The sequence below is a fragment of the Neophocaena asiaeorientalis genome, unplaced genomic scaffold (assembly GCF_003031525.2).
Source record: "Neophocaena asiaeorientalis asiaeorientalis breed wild unplaced genomic scaffold, Neophocaena_asiaeorientalis_V1.1 scaffold79, whole genome shotgun sequence".
NCBI classification, from domain to species: domain Eukaryota; kingdom Metazoa; phylum Chordata; class Mammalia; order Artiodactyla; family Phocoenidae; genus Neophocaena; species Neophocaena asiaeorientalis.
Genome location: NW_020175402.1, coordinates 5593814 through 5610784, shown reverse-complemented (window position 1 = coordinate 5610784; position 16971 = coordinate 5593814). Strand labels below are relative to the sequence as shown.

At 39.1% G+C, this 16971-nt stretch overlaps 1 protein-coding gene across 1 annotated transcript in view; it reads left to right on the top strand.

The window, feature by feature from the left end:
* The window catches only part of RPA2 (replication protein A2), a 17991-nt gene extending 1020 nt beyond the window's left edge, over nt 1-16971 (top strand). The window contains exons 2-8 of the mRNA XM_024766905.1: nt 3173-3274; nt 4191-4304; nt 9426-9500; nt 10002-10118; nt 14672-14779; nt 14954-15048; nt 16213-16971. Coding sequence (XP_024622673.1) covers nt 4260-4304; nt 9426-9500; nt 10002-10118; nt 14672-14779; nt 14954-15048; nt 16213-16297 — 525 coding nt within the window. The 5' untranslated portion in view covers nt 3173-3274; nt 4191-4259 and the 3' untranslated portion in view covers nt 16298-16971. The remainder of the gene's footprint in view (nt 1-3172; nt 3275-4190; nt 4305-9425; nt 9501-10001; nt 10119-14671; nt 14780-14953; nt 15049-16212) is intronic.

Genomic DNA, 16971 nt, shown 5'->3' with positions numbered 1-16971 from the left:
CGCACACAAAAAAAAAAAAAAAAAAAAAAAAAAAAAAAAAAAAAAAAAAAAAAAAAAAGAACCTGAGCATTGGAGCCAGAATACGTGGTGTCCAGAATCAACTTTGCCTTTTAACTGGTGGTGTGAGTTTAGCGAAGCAGCTTCCACTGCTGGTTTTGGTGGCCCTTGATTTTTCTCATCTGATAATAGTACTAGTACTACTCATGTCCCAGAGTGGTTCTGAGAATTGATAAATGAGGTAATGTATAGGAAAGTGATCTGTAAAAAGCTGTCCAAATGCTTGTTATTCACTCTTTCAGAAATGAGTTTCAGTTTAATAGCTGCTGTTGATTTCATCCTTTAAAAAATATAGGATTTGGTGTTAAGATTCAGTATTAGTAGCTTCTGTGTTTTATGTCCAGGTTGATAAGCTTTTACCTAAACTGGTAATTCACAAGGGTGTGTCAGTGGGAAAAAAATCCATTGATAATTCCCATACATTTGGGCATTGCTTTATATTTTTCATATGATTATTTTATATAATCCTGTGAGTTAATTTTTATTTACTGCATTGCACAACAGAGGCTCAGGGAGATTAAGGGACACCTGAGCTTGCATAGCTAGTTAGTCCACACATTGATGCTGCACAAATCCAAAATCTGATGAGCAACTTCTGTCTATTGTAATTTTCTTTTTCCCAGGAAGACCAGAGGGGACTCCAAGTCCTCTAACTTTGTCTTCCTTGAGGCTGTAAAGGAAAAAACAAAAGATAGATCATTGGTTCTCATCTTTTCTCCTTTATCTTAACTATTTTTCTTCATTCTGGTTGTTAGAATTCTTAATCTCAGTATCTCTCCCTGGGGCTGTGTATTAAGACTGCTTTTCGGAGAACAATGATGGTTATAAACTGGAGTTTCAAACCCAGGTCTTTTTATGTTTAAATCTAGTGCCTTTTCCACAGTAAATTAGATAAACACTCTATCTAAAATGTTTCCTGTCAACTATAAACCTGTTATATTTGATTGAATCATGTGAAATTTCTAATACCATGTTTTGCCTTTAAAAATGGTGGGTTTTTTATAGTACTGTCAGAGTAGCCAGTGGTTCATAGTCAGCTAGAAAAGAATTTTTTTCAGAATTAAACATATCAGTACTTGTGCTGTCACCCTCTCTGTGAATCTCTTTGGAACAAACTGGAAACTCTTTGTGATCAGTTCTTGGCACATAATAGGTACTCATTAAAAAATAAGAACTTGCTGTGATTTGAGATGAATTTGAAGGTATTTACTAACACCTCAATAATTACCCATCTGTAACTTTTTTCCCTGAGGAGTAATAATATTTATTGAATACCTACTACATGTGGCGCTTGGGATTAGCATTTTCATATACATTATATATTTCATTTACAACTCAAAAGGTAGATATTCTCATTTTATAGAATAGGTGGTGGTGTGTCCAGGGCTGTGGAGCTGGGATTTGAACACAGGTCTGTAGGACTTTCTGGCTCCAAAGCCCATATTCTTGCTGCTGCTACCACAGTGGCTCTTAGTTTTCTTATGCTGAAGATACAATGAAAATCTCAGGTGTGATAGGTGAAAACTGTATAGTAGATTATGAGAGCTAAATCCTGGGACCTCAGCAAATTTTAAATATATAAATACTAATATAGCATATAACTTCACTTATAAAATATTATAAAGTAAAATTGAAAAACAGTTGATTCCTTTATATCCTTGTTAAAAGCTATTGCAGATATAAAGAGTGAGGAACAATAGCTGACCTAATAATTCCTAATGTTTATTGAGTGCTTGCAGTGTGCCAGTTATTCTAGGTACTTCACCATATATTTAATTTTCATAATGATTTTTAATGATTTTATTATTCCTAGTTTTATAGATGAGGAAACTGAGGTACAGATGAATAGAGAAATGTGACCAAGAACACACTGCTCCTGAGTGGTAGAGCCATAATCTTTACACTCAAGCTTGGCTGCTGCCTGTTGTGACATGTGTGCTGGTAGTTGGCTAGGCTTACTTTCTACCATCCTGGCAGTACTCACCATTCAAAATTAGGCTTCAGCAAAGTGAAATGTTGCGAGTATCATGGACCTTCAGGGATAAGCTTCAACTGCTAAATCCATGAAGACCAAGAGTCTACTATGTTCAGTCTTACATGTGGAACAGTTACTGGGTTACATCCTGTTGATCTCCAACAGGAAGAACCGTAATCTTTAATCCACCATGCTTTTTCCATCTTGTACATGGTCCCTCTAAGAGTCTATGAGAGTGCATGTTTGCCCTCAGCCTATAATGCATATTCCCTACCCACTATTTTTTCACTGTCGAAATTCTCATGCTTCAAGGTCCAGCCTAAATGCTCCCTCTTCTTGAAATTGCCAAAAATATTTCCGAGATCCTACATAGAGCATCTCATTCTATAGTGTATCAAGATCAGGCTCGTTATTTACATTTTTACCTCCCCTAAGTTAGGAGTATGTTGAAGGCAAATCCTATTCCATTTTACTCATCTTTATGTCCCCCAAACAACCTCTGCCCAGTGGTAGGCAAAAATAAGAATTTATGCTGGTGTTAGGCTGCTTCTGGATGTGATTTGGGTGTCCTCTTCTGCCCATCACCTCCTATCCCTTTCCTTTAAGATGTCCAGTGTGGCCAAGCCCTTATCCCATTTTCCCCATACTCACATTTGATTGTCAGAACATCTATCCGAAAGCTATACCTCTAACTTTCTGTTATATTTTATCATGAGAGTTAGAACAACTCCAATGTTCTGTCTCTGCTGGCCATCTCTCAAACCCCTTCTGAGTACCATCTCATCTGTGATAAAAAGCCAGCTCCTAAAGGTGGGGTTTCCTTTAAAAGTCTGTTCCAGAAGCAGGTCATCTTCCTTATGCTGTTTGCACTCTGGCCTACTCATTTTGGTGATCCCTAGTACCGCACAAATTTATCCATTCATCAGGAGCTTTGGAGTCAGACAAGCCTGGGTTTGAAATCTAAAGTGTGGCATTTGTTAGCTATATAACCCTGGTTTTCATCTCTGTGAAGCAGGGATAATGAGGTGCATTTTGAAGATTCGGTGTTATAATATATGTAAAGTGCTTGGCACATAGCAGGTGCTAAATGAACAGTAGTTATTATTTTCTTAATTGGATGTATGCATACTTTTTTTTCAGAGAGCCCGAGCTCAGCATATTGTACCCTGTACCATATCTCAGCTGCTTTCTGCTACTCTGGTTGATGAAGTGTTCAGAATTGGAAATGTTGAGATTTCACAGGTAAGTAAAAATAATTTGTGGAAGAGTCACTTAATCATAGGAATGAAGAATGAGATAAAACTAACATCTCAACAAAATACATAGGGGTGAAAATACATAGGGGTGGGCCTCCCTGATGGCGAAGTGGTTGAGAGTCCGCCTGCTGATGCAGGGGACACGGGTTCGTGCCCCGGTCCAGGAAGATCCCACATGCTGCGGAGCGGCTGGGCCCGTGAGCCATGACCACTGAGCCTGCGCGTCCGGAGTCAGTGCCCTGCAACGGGAGAGGCTACAACAGTGAGAGGCCCGCTTACCACAAAAAAAATAAACACATAGGGGACTTCCCTGGTGGCACAGTGGTTAAGAATCCGCCTCAGTGCAGGGGACACGGGTTCAAGCCCTGGTCTGAGAAGATCCCACATGCTGTGGAGCAGCTAAGCCTGTGCGCCACACCTACTGAGCCTGTGCTCTAGACCCCGCGAGCCACAACTACTGAAGCCCATGCTCCTAGAGCCCATGCTCCGTAACGAGAGAAGCCACCGCAATGAGAAGCCCGCGCACTGCAACAAAAAGTAGCCCCCACTCACTGCAACTAGAGAAAGCCTGCGCGCAGCAATGAAAACCCAATGCAGCCTAAAATAAATAAATTTATGAAAAAAAAACATAGGGACTTCCCTGGTGGTCCAGTGGTTAAGATTCCATGCTCCCAATGCAGGGGGCCCAAGTTCAATCCCTGGTCAGGGAACTAGATCCTGCATGCCGTAACTAAGAGCCTACATGCCACAACTAAAGATCCCGCATGCTGCAATGAAGATACCACGTGCCACAGCTAAGACCCAGTGCAGCCAAATAAATAAATAAATAAATATTTTTAAGAAAATATATAAGTGTTGCTTTGGTTTCTAAGAAAACCAAATTTTTTTTTCTTCTGGTCTAGGTCACTATTGTGGGGATAATCAGAAATGCAGAGAAGGCTGCAACCAACATTGTTTACAAAATAGATGACATGACGGCTGCACCCATGGATGTTCGCCAGTGGGTTGACACAGATGTAAGTAGTTGTTTTTGAATCAGGGTGGGGTTACTCTGGGACTTTGGAGATGTTGAACTTTTTTAGTCTTACTTTTTAAAGGTGGATCTTATTATAAAAATAAAACATAAGCAAGACATCAAAGGCAGAAACCCTAACATTAAAGGCCAATACATTTGATGTCATAAAAAATTTTAAATCTTTTAAACTTCCCAAAATACTATAAACGAAGTTAAAGGGCAAGTGACGGGACACACTAGAATGTAAACTCTGTGAGAACAAGGATTTTTATGTTGGCACTGTATCCCTAGCACCTAGAACAGTGCCAGTTACATAGTGGGCCCTGAGTAAATATTATTTAAATTAGTGGGAAAATTTTTTGCAAAATATTACGAACATTTAAAATTTTCAATTATTGAAAGTTCTTACAAAGGAAAAAGCAACCACACCTTAGGAAAACGGGCAAAGAAATGCACAAGTAATTCATAATAGATGAAATACAAATTGCAACAACAATAAGAAAAGCAAGTTTACTTAACATTAAGATACCATTTTTAGCTTATTAAATTGGCAAAGGAGAAAAGAGAATGGCAATGTCCACTTCTCTTGAGAGCAGTAGGCGCCTAATTTATGGAGTGAATTGTCACTGTTTGTCTGGGGAAGTGGATACCGCCCTACCTTGATGTTATGAGCATCACCTTTCTCAAAAATCAGCCGATGATCAAAATCATCTCAGAAATGTTGACCACTCCACTGCCAGAAATTTGCATTAAGGAATAATTAAAGATAACACGCAAAGATTCAGTTGTAAGATTGTTGATCATCATTATTTATAATAATGGAAAACTAAAAGGAATCTCAGTGTTAGCAGTAGGATATTATTAATTAAATCCTGGTATATTTTTTAAAATACTACAAATGATGTAGAAATGTATGTATTGTCACAAAGAAGTGTTTACCATAAATTGTTGAGAGGAAAAGAGCATGTTAAAGGTAGTATGGGGCTTCCCTGTTGGCGCAGTGGTTGAGAGTCTGCCTGCCGATGGAGGGGACACGGGTTCTCAAAAAAAAAAAAAAAAAAAAAAAAGGTAGTATGCATGGTGTGGCCCCATTTTTGCAAAGCAACATATATATAAGTGTATGTATAAACATGGAGTAAATAGACTTAAAGAAAATATATTCCTTTTACCCTTTTTATTTTTTTTAATTATTTTATTTTTTTTTTAAATTTATTTAGCTGTGTTAGGTCTTTGTTGCTGTGTGCGGGCTTTCTCTAGTTGCGGCGAGCGGGAGCTACTCTTTGTTGTGATGCGCGGGTTTCTCATGTCGCGGCTTCTCTTGTTGCGAGCACGGGCTCTAGGCACATGGGATTCAGTAACTGTGGCATGTGGGCTCAGTAGTTGTGGCTCACGGGCTCTAGAGCACAGGCTCAGTAGTTGTGGTACATGGGCTTAGTTGCTCCGCAGCATGTGGGATCTTCCTGGGCCAGGGATCGAACCTGTGTCCCCTGCGTTGGCAGGCAGATTCTTAACCACTGTGCCACCAGGGAAGCCCCCATTTTATTTTTTAATTGGGCAGAGGCCTCTTGGTTTTTTATGTTGTTTTTAAAATACATTCATTACAGAACATTTGGATAATGCATACTTTGTATGCTATTTTCACTTCAAAAACCACAAGTCGTCTGTGAAGAATTAACTTGATAGTTATTCATTCTTTATTTTTTGGACCTCAGAAAAATACAGGAGAATTCATTCAACAGTTGTTATTGGAGTACTGATTCTGAACCAGACTGCTTGGTTCCAGGTAGACAAAGAATGCAAAAGACACAGTCCCTGCCATCAAGGGGGAAGGTAGTTACTAGAGATGCCTAATACTGCATGCTCATACAAAATGTATGGTGCTCACTTATAAACATTTAAAGATCCCCTGAAATCCCACATCCCAAAGATGACTACTGTTACAACACATTTTGGGAAATACCCTTTCAGACATTTCTCTCTGCATATCTGTACATATATGAGATGTATGCTTACAGTTTTACATAAGGGATAATATGATATGCAACTGCTCTGTAATCTGCTCTTTTCGCTCAAAACTATGTAGTGGAACTGATTTCTTAATGTCAATAAATACAAATTTACATCATCAATTTTGGTGACTGCCTATTCCATCATAAGGATATATCATCCCTTACTTACAGACCCAGTCAGGAAACATTTAGCTTATTTCCATCATTTGTTATTATAGACAATGCAGCGGTGAGTATCTTTGTGTACATCTCTTCATGATTGAGATAATCTCCTTAAGATCAATTTAAACTAGGTTTTCTGGAGGAAATACACATTTTACATGTTTCTACTTTCTTTTTTGGTTAATCTTACATTTACGTTTTTACATTTTTTATTGCCTTCCATAAAGGTACCAATTTACTTAGTGCATGAGAGTTCCCCATTAGTTCTCCATACCCTAACAGTAGGTTTTATGAGTCTTAAATTTTTGTATCATAGTTTAAAAATAGTCTTGTCATTGAGAATTTTCTCATTTTTTATGCGTAATTCTTTGGTTTTAGTGAGATTGGATTTTTTTTTTTAACTTTATTCAGTGTTAATTTGTGGGGGGATTTTTAGTTGTCTAAAGTCCTTTGATTCCCCAGGAGTGTTTGGATATTTATTTTTGTTTGCAAGAGCCTGAAAAATATTAACCTCTTATCATAATTATATGACTTCTCTAGTTTGTCTTTTGACTTTGAAAAGCTTTTCCTTGTTTCAGATTATTTTTCAATTCATGTTTCCTTCTGTAATTTCTGTGGTTTCTTTTTATATCTCTATATATGATTAAGTCTTTTTATAATTAAATGATGTATTTTGGTAAAAGGAGAGAAGTATAGATCCAGCTTTACTTTTTGCAAGAGTTTGTTTTTAATTTTTATTGCAGTATAGTTGATTTATAATGTTGTGTTAGTTCCAACTTGTTTTAAAATGTTCTTTGAGAGAATACAAACTTTTATCTGTGGTATATATACAGCTATGTAAAATAATAGGTAGAGTGAAATGCAAATAGTTGATAATCTCCAGGTAATGGGAATTGGGGTGTTTTTTAGTTTTAAACACATACATTCTATATTCTAGTTTTTTTATAGTCGTGTATTTTATAATCAAAAAGAGCTTTGAGTCAGCTTATGTATTTTTCTTATTAATAATAGGTACATAGTCTAGAAAACCCAAAAAGAGATATTAAAATCATTTATAATTATCCAAGTTAACTTTTGTTAACGGTTTGATGTATATGTTTCCCCTTGTGGGAAATAAGCTTTTTTCCATGAGTCACAGCAGGTCTTCACAGACAATGAATAGAATTCTGCATTATCATTTGCAGCAGTATAAACTAATCCATTATACAAATGTGCACCTTTTGTTGCATATGTAGGTTGTTTTAAATGTTTTAGTATTCAAAACTATGCTGTGATGAATACTCCTAAAGCTAAATCTTCTTTTTCTGAATTTTTGAATTTTATTTTATTTTTTTATACAGCGTGTTCTTATTAGTCATCCATTTTATACACATCAGTGTATACATGTTAATCCCAATCGCCCAATTCAGCACACCACCACCACCACCCCCCAGCCACTTTCCCCCCTTGGTGTCCATACATTTGTTCTCTGCATCTGTGTCTCAATTTCTGCCCTGCAAACCGGTTCATCTGTACCATTTTTCTAGGTTCCCCATACATGCGTTAATATACGATATTTGTTTTCCTCTTTCTGACTTACTTCACTCTGTATGACAGTCTCTAGATCCATCCACATCTCTACACGTGACCCAATTTCGTTCATTTTTTATCGCTGAGTAATATTCCATTGTATATATGTACCACATCTTCTTTATCCATTCGTCTATCTATGGGCATTTAGGTTGCTTCTATGACCTGGCTCTTATAAATAGTGCTGCAATGAACACTGGGGTGCATGTGTCTTTTTGAATTATGGTTTTCTCTGGGTATATGCCCGGTGGTGGGATTGCTGGGTCATATGGTAATTCTATTTTTAGGTTTTGAAGGAACCTCCATACTGTTCTCCATAGTGGCTGTATCCATTTACATTCCCACCAATAGTGCAAGAGGGTTCCCTTTTCTCCACACCCTCTCCAGCATTTGTTGTTTGTAGATTTTCTGATGATACCCATTCTAACTGGTGTGAGGTGATACCTCATTGTAGTTTTGATTTGCATTTCTCTAATAATTAGTGATGTTGAGCAGCTTTTCATGTGCTTCTTGGCCATCTGTATGTCTTCTTTGGAGAAATGTCTCTTTAGGTCTTCTGCCCATTTTTGGATTGGGTTTGTTTTTTTAATATTGAGCTGCATGAGCTGTTTATATATTTTGGAGATTAATCTTTCGTCTGCAAATATTTTCTCCCATTCTGAGGGTTGTCTTTTCGTCTTGTTTGTAGTTTCCTTTGCTTTGCAAAAGCTTTTACGTTTCATTAGGTCCCATTTGTTTATTTTTATTTCCATTACTCTAGGAGGTCGATCAAAAAAGAACTTGCTGTGATTTATGTCAAAGAGTGTTCTTCCTATGTTTTCCTCTAAGAGTTTTATAGTGTCTGGCCTTACATTTAGGTCTTTAATCCATTTTGAGTTTATTTTTGTGTATGGTGTTAGGGAGTGTTCTAATTTCATTCTTTTACATGTAGCTGTCCAGTTTTCCCAGCACCACTTATTGAAGCAACTGTCTTTCCTCCATTGTATATCCTTGTCTCCTTTGTCATAGATTAGTTGACCATATTAAAGCTAAATCTTAATACATGTTCTTTATTTTCTTAAATTTCTAAAAGTACAGTTGCTATGCCAATAAGTATGTCCACCAGAAAGTTGTGTGCCTAAGAACACTGAATGAGAGTGCCATAATCGTTTGCTTGTTTTTTGATGTGCATAACATAGAACTTGGATATTTTTATTCTAATTCCTGGTTTCATTTTTAAAAAATTAAATTCTAAAAGGCAGGGCAAACTAGGTAGTGCTGCATTAGGATCCTTTAGCTCTTACTTTGTAACTTTCTCTTTCTGTACATAATTTAGAAATTTTGATGAGGCTTTCACCAGCATCACTAAAACCTAAGTGGTGTGTTTGTATTTTTTCTGTTAGGATGCCAGCAGTGAAAACACTGTGGTTCCTCCAGAAACATATGTGAAAGTGGCTGGTCATCTGAGATCTTTTCAGGTAAAGTCAGGAAAAAACGACAGTTAAAATGTATCTGCATGAAGCAGTTTCTGGGGTCATGCCTAAGTTTAGGATACTTAAGACTTAGTAAGTCTCTATGTTTAATGGGAGTTATATTGAAGTTATTTCATTATTTTCTTCTTCAAAAGGAAATAATGGGTTTCCTCAATATAAAACAAACAGAAAGGTAGAGAAAGAACAAGATCTAAGCCTACAGTTGCCATCTATGGCATTCATTAGGTGTAGAAGGCGGACACTGGATTTGGAGACTAGACTCTGGTTGTATAACCTTGGGGAAGTCATTGAACATCTCTATGCTAGTTTTGTTCTTTTGACTATATTTCATTGACTGTTTTTGGATTAACTCTAAGTTAAAAATTTTCAGTATATAACACATTTTTAGTAAAATACTATAACCAAGAAAGGAGCCACAATGTTTTGACCTGAAATTGACTTGAATGTGCTCATTATTTGTTCACATTTCTCTCTTTATTTTAATAGAACAAGAAAAGCCTGGTAGCCTTTAAGATCATGCCCCTGGAGGATATGAATGAGTTCACCACACATATTCTGGAAGTAGTCAATGCACACATGATGCTCAGCAAGTGTAACAGCCAGGTGAGCAGCTTCATTCTCGTCGTTTTTTCTCTTCCCTGAAAAAACCTAAACCACTTCTGTGCTCCGGCTTTGATTTCCTTGACATTTTGAAGATTGAGCCACAAGAAAGTCATCATTCAGTCCTCAAAAAAAATTTTCTCCATGAGCTTTGCTGTGTTATTTTATTCCTGATGAAACACTTTCCTCTCAAAATTACAAGTTCCTCTAACCCCGGTGGCTTGGTTGGCTGAGGCCAAGACAAGCTTCAAGTGTAGACACATAATTATCAGCTGAGCTCTTAGCTTCAGGATTTTCAGTCCATATTCAGAGAAAAACCCCAACTAAGATAGCATTTTGCTGCTTTCCTTCCAACCTATTGGCTAAACAGGATTATTTATGCACCATTATTTTGTCCCTGCAATTATATTTCTTGCTTCATATTGAAATTTCTCAACATTTTCTGTGGTACAAATTCAGTTTGGCAAGTCCATCTAGGACCACATAATGGGTTTGCTGATCTGAGTATTAGAGTGCCCTTAGATGATTCTGGTGGCAAGGTGAAAGACTGGTTACAGTAGGAGGGACTGGAGCTGTTGCCTCTTGTTTTGTGCCAAGCACTTTGCTAAGCCCTGGGGATACAAAGATAAATTCATTCAATTTATTGAGCCTAGTATATGCCAATCATTATTCTAGGCCCTGGGAATAAAGCAGTGAACAAGATGGGTAAAGTGTCTGCCCTCAAATTTATATTCTTGAGAGAAATGGACCATCAACAAGAAAACAAATATATAATTTTAGGTAGTTATAGGTACTCTGAAATTAAGCAGAGTAGGAGAAGACAGTGATGGAGGGAATAAGAATGGTATAATTTTAAATGAGAGAAGAACATTCCAAGCGGTGTCAGAAGCCATGAGACTGGAACAAGCTTGGCATACTTGAGACCAGCAAGAAGGCCAGACTGTCTGGAGTGAAGCAAGTGACATGGGAGGTGGTACAGGGATGTAGGCAAGGGAGCGAGACCCCGATCATGTAGGGCTTTGTAGGCCATAGTAAGGATTACTTTTTTCTAATTGACACTAAACCTTTAGAAGGTTTTGACTAGGGAAGTGATGTGATGTGATTTACCTTTTTGAAAGCTCACTTGAGCTGCTGTGTGGAGAGTAGACTATGAGGCACCAACAATAGCAACAGAAGTAATTCTGGGGAATGGTAGCAGCAGCTGGGTAAGAAGTGGTTGGATTCTAATACATTTCGAAGGTAGCGCTGACAGGACTTAATGGTTTAGATACAGGATATAAAGAAAAGAGAGGGTTCAAAAATAGCTCCTAGGTTTGGGGCTTGAGTAACTAGATGAAGCTAGCAGGTTTGAAGGGCAAACTACAGAGTTCTGTTCTGGACTTAGCAAATGCAACGTGTCAGACACCCAAATGGAGACCAGAATGGACGGTTGACTGTATAAAGCTGGGACTCAAAGGAGAGGTCAGGGGTAGAGAGAGAGCATTGGGAGTCATTGTGTGGATAGTATTTAAAGCCTCGGATGAGACGAGATAACTAGTGAGTTAAGAGGTAAGAGACCTAAACTCTGAAACACAGAGCTAGGAGTCTGGAGGCACAGCAGGAGCCAGAGAAAGTCAGAGAAGTTGCCAGTTGGGCAGGAGGAAAATCAGGAAATGTGATTCTATAGAATATTCTGAAAAGAGTACTTTAAGGAGGGAGTGGAGTTCAACGGTAGAATGCTGCCTAGAAGTCAAGTAAGGTGATGAGAGAGGTCCGTCTGATTTGGAAACGTGGATCTTCAGAAGAGAGGCTTCAGCAATGGTTAGGGGAAATGTGGGTTAAAAAGAATGGGACTGGGTAGAAAGTTTAGGGTGTTTATTTTATGACTATACTTCATAACCTATACATATATATCAAATGTTGTGTGATAAAAATGGTTTTAAAGTGAGGATGGGTGGAAGCTGTGAGTATAGACAGTTATATTGAGGAGTAAATAAAATAATCCTTTCCCTCAAAGAGTTTGCCTTAAGCATTGAGGGTTCAGATCACTTAAGCAGTGAGGAGTGGCAAGTGCAGGGTGCTGTCGAACCACAGAGAAGAGTTTCCTGTCCTGACCTGGACATCAGAAAGGGCCTCCTGGAGGAGGTGATGGCTAAACCAAGTCTTAAAATACACATATGGGAACAGGGGCGCACCTGAAGCAGAACATGAGGTCATTTCAGCAGAGGTATCCAGGGAAGAAATAGCGTTCAGTTCAGTATTACTGGATCATAAAATAGGACTTCTGTCTCACCAGCAAGCAACGTGAAGGCATCTAGCTTGAAAACAGGAGACCATGACTGAATTTTGGGTTTTTTTTTTAATGACCTTGAAGCATTGGCATTTAATGAATTTTTTTTTTTTTTTTTGGTCTGCGTTGGGTCTTCCTTGCTGTGCACGTGTGCACGGGCTTTCTCTAGTTGCGGTGAGCGGGGGCTACTCTTCATTGCAGTGCGCAGGCTTCTCATAGTGGTGACTTCTCTTGTTGCGGAGCACGGGCTCTAGGCGTGTGGGCTTCAGTAGTTGTGGCATGTGGGCTCAGTAGTTGTGGCACAGGGGCACTAGAGCACAGGCTCAGTAGCTGTGGCACACAGGCTTAGTTGCTCCACAGCATTTGGGATCTTCCCGGACCGGGGCTCGAACCCGTGTCCCCTGCACTGGCAGGTGGATTCTTAACCACTGCGCCACCAGGGAAGCCCTAATGAACGTTTGTTGAATGAATGAGTCTCTTGACTGCATGGGATTCACTGATGACCTTCCACAATGCTCTTTTACTTGTAATGAGTACTTAACATATTTAATCTTTTGTCATCTTTATTCAGTTCAATAAATTAAACATTGACTGAGCACCTGCTGTCCACCAGGCACTGTGCAAAGCTGAAGGGGCTTATGGGGGAAAGTGACAGGCAAACAGTGTGATGGCTGCTAAGAGAGGGAATGGGCCAAATGCTGTGAGAGCCAAGAAGGAAGAACACAACTAACTTTGGCCTGGGGGGATGTCAGGGAAGTCTTCACAAAGGCAGTGACAATTAAGTTGGGCTTTGAAGGATGAGAAGAGTGTTTCCCAAGCAGATGAGGGGAGGAGCATTCCAGACATGGAATAACGTGTCAGAGGCATGTGTGTGACTGGCAAGAATTCCCTGTTTTGAAAGGGGGTGGTCAAGAATAAAATACAGACTTTGATGTCTAGTTGTGGTAGGTCTTAATATCCAGGAGTTTTATATTATCTTCACAGGCAGGGGGAGCCAGCTGAAAGCTTTTAGGTGGAGGAGAGACATGATCAGAAGTTATTACTTGGAGCAGTGAGGAGGGTTGATTGGAATAGGAGAGACTTGCAGCTGAGACACCAGTCAGGAGATCAGGGGTGATGAGGATCAATTCGAGCCACTGAACGTTGTATTAATGGGCTGTGGTGATGGGCTGTGGTGACGGGCTGTGGGAGGTGAGCGAGTGGAGACTCAAATGGCCAAGATCTACGGGACTGGGCTTGGACTTACTAATAGAAATGGAATATACCAGGGCAGGCAGGTTTGGGGAGGAAAGTAAACTTTATTTTGAAGTGCGTGAGATAGCTAAGTGGAGGTCTTCGGTAGATGGTTGGTAACGAGGATTTGTGGCCTCAGAGGAGGTCTGGGATGAAATCCTGAGAGAACTATCAGCTTTTTGGAAGACAGGTAGACAGAAGAGGCTGAGAAGGGATACTGAGAAGGTATAGTTTGAAAATTAAGTGGAGAACCAGAAGAATATGGTGTCAGGAAGCCTAAGGAGGGGTACATTTCAAGAGGGGTGTGGTCAGCAGTGTCTGCTTCTGAGAGGTCAAGTGTTATGAGAACTGAAAGGGATTACTGGCTGTGTTGGTTGATAAGCATTGGTAAGTTTGGTGAGAACAGTTTCAGAGGTGTATTTGGAGAGAATCCAAATAGTGCTGGGAAATGTAAACAGTGACTATAATCTATTATTTTTTAAAAGTTTGGTGGTAAAAAAGAAGAAAAGAGAGGGTAATGAGAACTGTGTCTCCTTTTCTCTCCTTGTAATGCTTCATGCCTAGTTGACACTCAGTAAATGCTTGCATGATTGAAGCACCAGAGGTAGATACCACTATAGCAGATCTCAGTAATTTTCTTCTCAGTGCTATTTTTCCTCTGGTTCCTGTCACATCACAAAAGAAAAGGAGGATCCAGGAAGTACCTTTCTCTCTGTTTGATACGATATGCTTCAGAGAATGACTTTATCTTCCTATGAAATACTCATTAGATAATAGCTGTCCTTTCCCAGGGAAGCAGTTGTTATTGGCAAAACTCTGCTTAGGGAATTCCCTGGCAGTCCAGTGGTTAGGACTCTAACCACGCTTTCACGTGGCCTGGGTTCAATCCCCAGTCAGGGAACTAATATCCCACAAGCCGTGTGGCACAGCCAAAAAAAAAAAAAAACTGCTTAAATTGTTTTTTTGTAAACTACTTATTAAGCTACTTAAAAGAGCAAGGACTGTGTTTAAATTGGTGAATTTACTAATGTTGTAAACTTATTTCTTAATTCAGCCCTCAGCAGGGAAAGCACCTGTCAGCAATCCAGGAATGGGTGAAGCTGGGAACTTTGGTGGGAATATCTTCATGCCAGCAAATGGCCTCACTGTGGCCCAGAACCAGGTAAACAGCTGAGTGGCTCCAGACATGCAAGACACAGACAGTTAGTTGTAAATTATGTTACTTCCTTAATGGTGCTAAGTACCTGACTCATTTCTTTCCTATAAAGGGATTCTGGCTTACATAGGGGAGCTGATTCAGAGTAGTTGCTAAAATCTTTCTGATTTGAATATTCAGGTACTGAATTTGATTAAGGCTTGCCCAAGGCCTGAAGGATTGAACTTTCAGGATCTCAAGAATCAGCTCCAACACATGACCGTACCCTCCATCAAGTGAGTATTTGGTTTCTGTGAACTAGGGCTCCAGAATTGTACCCGTTTCCCCTCACCAGGATTTCCCAGTAATGAGAAGTAAGTTTAAAAAATTAAAAAAAAAAAAAAACCGTTGACTAACAAAAGTGAAGTTGTTCAGTCATGAAAAAGTAGAAAAAGGACCCACAAAGATGGTGCTGCCTGTCACTTCACTCATTCATTTTTCATTCAGCAAATACTAAGTACCATTATGTGCAAGGGATGTAATTTTGAGCAAAAATTGACCAGATAGCTCTCGTGGAATTTAGTCTGGAGGAATGAGATGCTAAGCTCCTAGTCCTCAGGTGTACATTTGCACTGGCGTTGCTGTCCCCACTGTGCAGTGTTCCTCAGGCTATCTGGACCTGAAGCCATTAGACAGTCCTTCCAACATCCTTGTCCTGATAACCTGTTAGACAAGCAGCTTCCTGATTCTAATGAACTCATCAAACAAACTGAGTATTATGGTGTTTGTGATAGTTGTTACTATAAATCAGTTGATATTCTAGGTCTCAATAGAAAAGAATGCTCAGGTCTAATTCCATTTCCTGTCCTATGAGATGAGGATAATAATTCCTATCTTAGAGTTACTGTGATGATGAGGTGCAGAATGTCTGTCACAATAGTAGGCGCTCTATAAATTGTTACTCTTATTAAATATGTTACTGACACTGACCCTGAGGGCCTTTAAGGATTTGAAGGTGTCATACCATTTCTAGAAAGACCTTTCCTTTCCTTCTTGCAACTTGATTTTCCAGAGGGGAATGAGAGGGTCGGTGGATGAGTGAGGAGCTATTTTTTTTTATATAGCTGTTTATATTGGGAGACATTATATGCAACTGGAACTATAGCTTTAGATACTGGTTTCAGTTTGCTTACACTGGTATTTAAGTGAGGTCCTATTTTCTTTGCTTTACACAACTTGGGAGAGGCATCCAAGGCAGCCCTAAAGCCTTTGTCTCCAAGGATTACCTCAGTTTTGTAATTTTACTGGTGTTTCTCCCTGCAAGAGCCTTCCATGAGCAAAATGGCCATGAATTCTTGTCAGCTAAGAAGAAAGTAGGGAAATGAGTAAAGTTTACATATTCGGCCATATCCAAAAGGCAGTTTCCTTTCTTCTACATTTGGTTTTTTCTTTCTTTCTAGGCAAGCTGTGGATTTTCTAAGCAACGAGGGACACATCTATTCCACTGTGGATGATGATCATTTTAAATCCACAGATGCAGAATAACTGGATCGAATTGGGTACCCGAGATATTTTCCAGCTGGACTTTTTACGCAGTCTCTCATCTCCAGCTGTGCATATATTTGGCAGGTTGACTTCTAGGAAATAGGTTTCATCTATAAAAGGTTTCAATTGACATCCTTTTGAAACTTACTACTCTTCTGTGTTTTTGAAGCTCAGAGGGATATGGGCAACTGACAGGGATGTAAACCAGGATGGAATTTCTTAAAGAACTTACAAATTAGTTACAATATCAGGATAAATGGAATTGGAAGAGGGATGCTACCAAGAGGGTTGGGCGGTATTACTTAAATAATACTCAGGAGTTTTTATGCCTAAATTGTTTCCTGTTGAGAGCAGGACTAGGGCCTGTCAGCAGAGAGCTAGCCACGAAACCCACTAACCTCTGCCTATTTTTGTTGCCCGCTTTGGTTATGTGGTTATGTGTTGTTACTTTCAGAATTGCACTTTCTTTCACCTTGTCATAATTGCTGCCAAAAGTGTGTTTTTATAAGCATGGAGTTCTAGAATGGTGGCTTCATGGGGCAGAGAGAAAGATATGTGTTTTGTACAAAATAAGTACATTCATATATTTAATAAAATAGTTCTATGATTGCAGTAACTTGTAAAAATGTTCTTATTTTCTTACACTGTAATAAATACTTTATCATCTCAGCTAA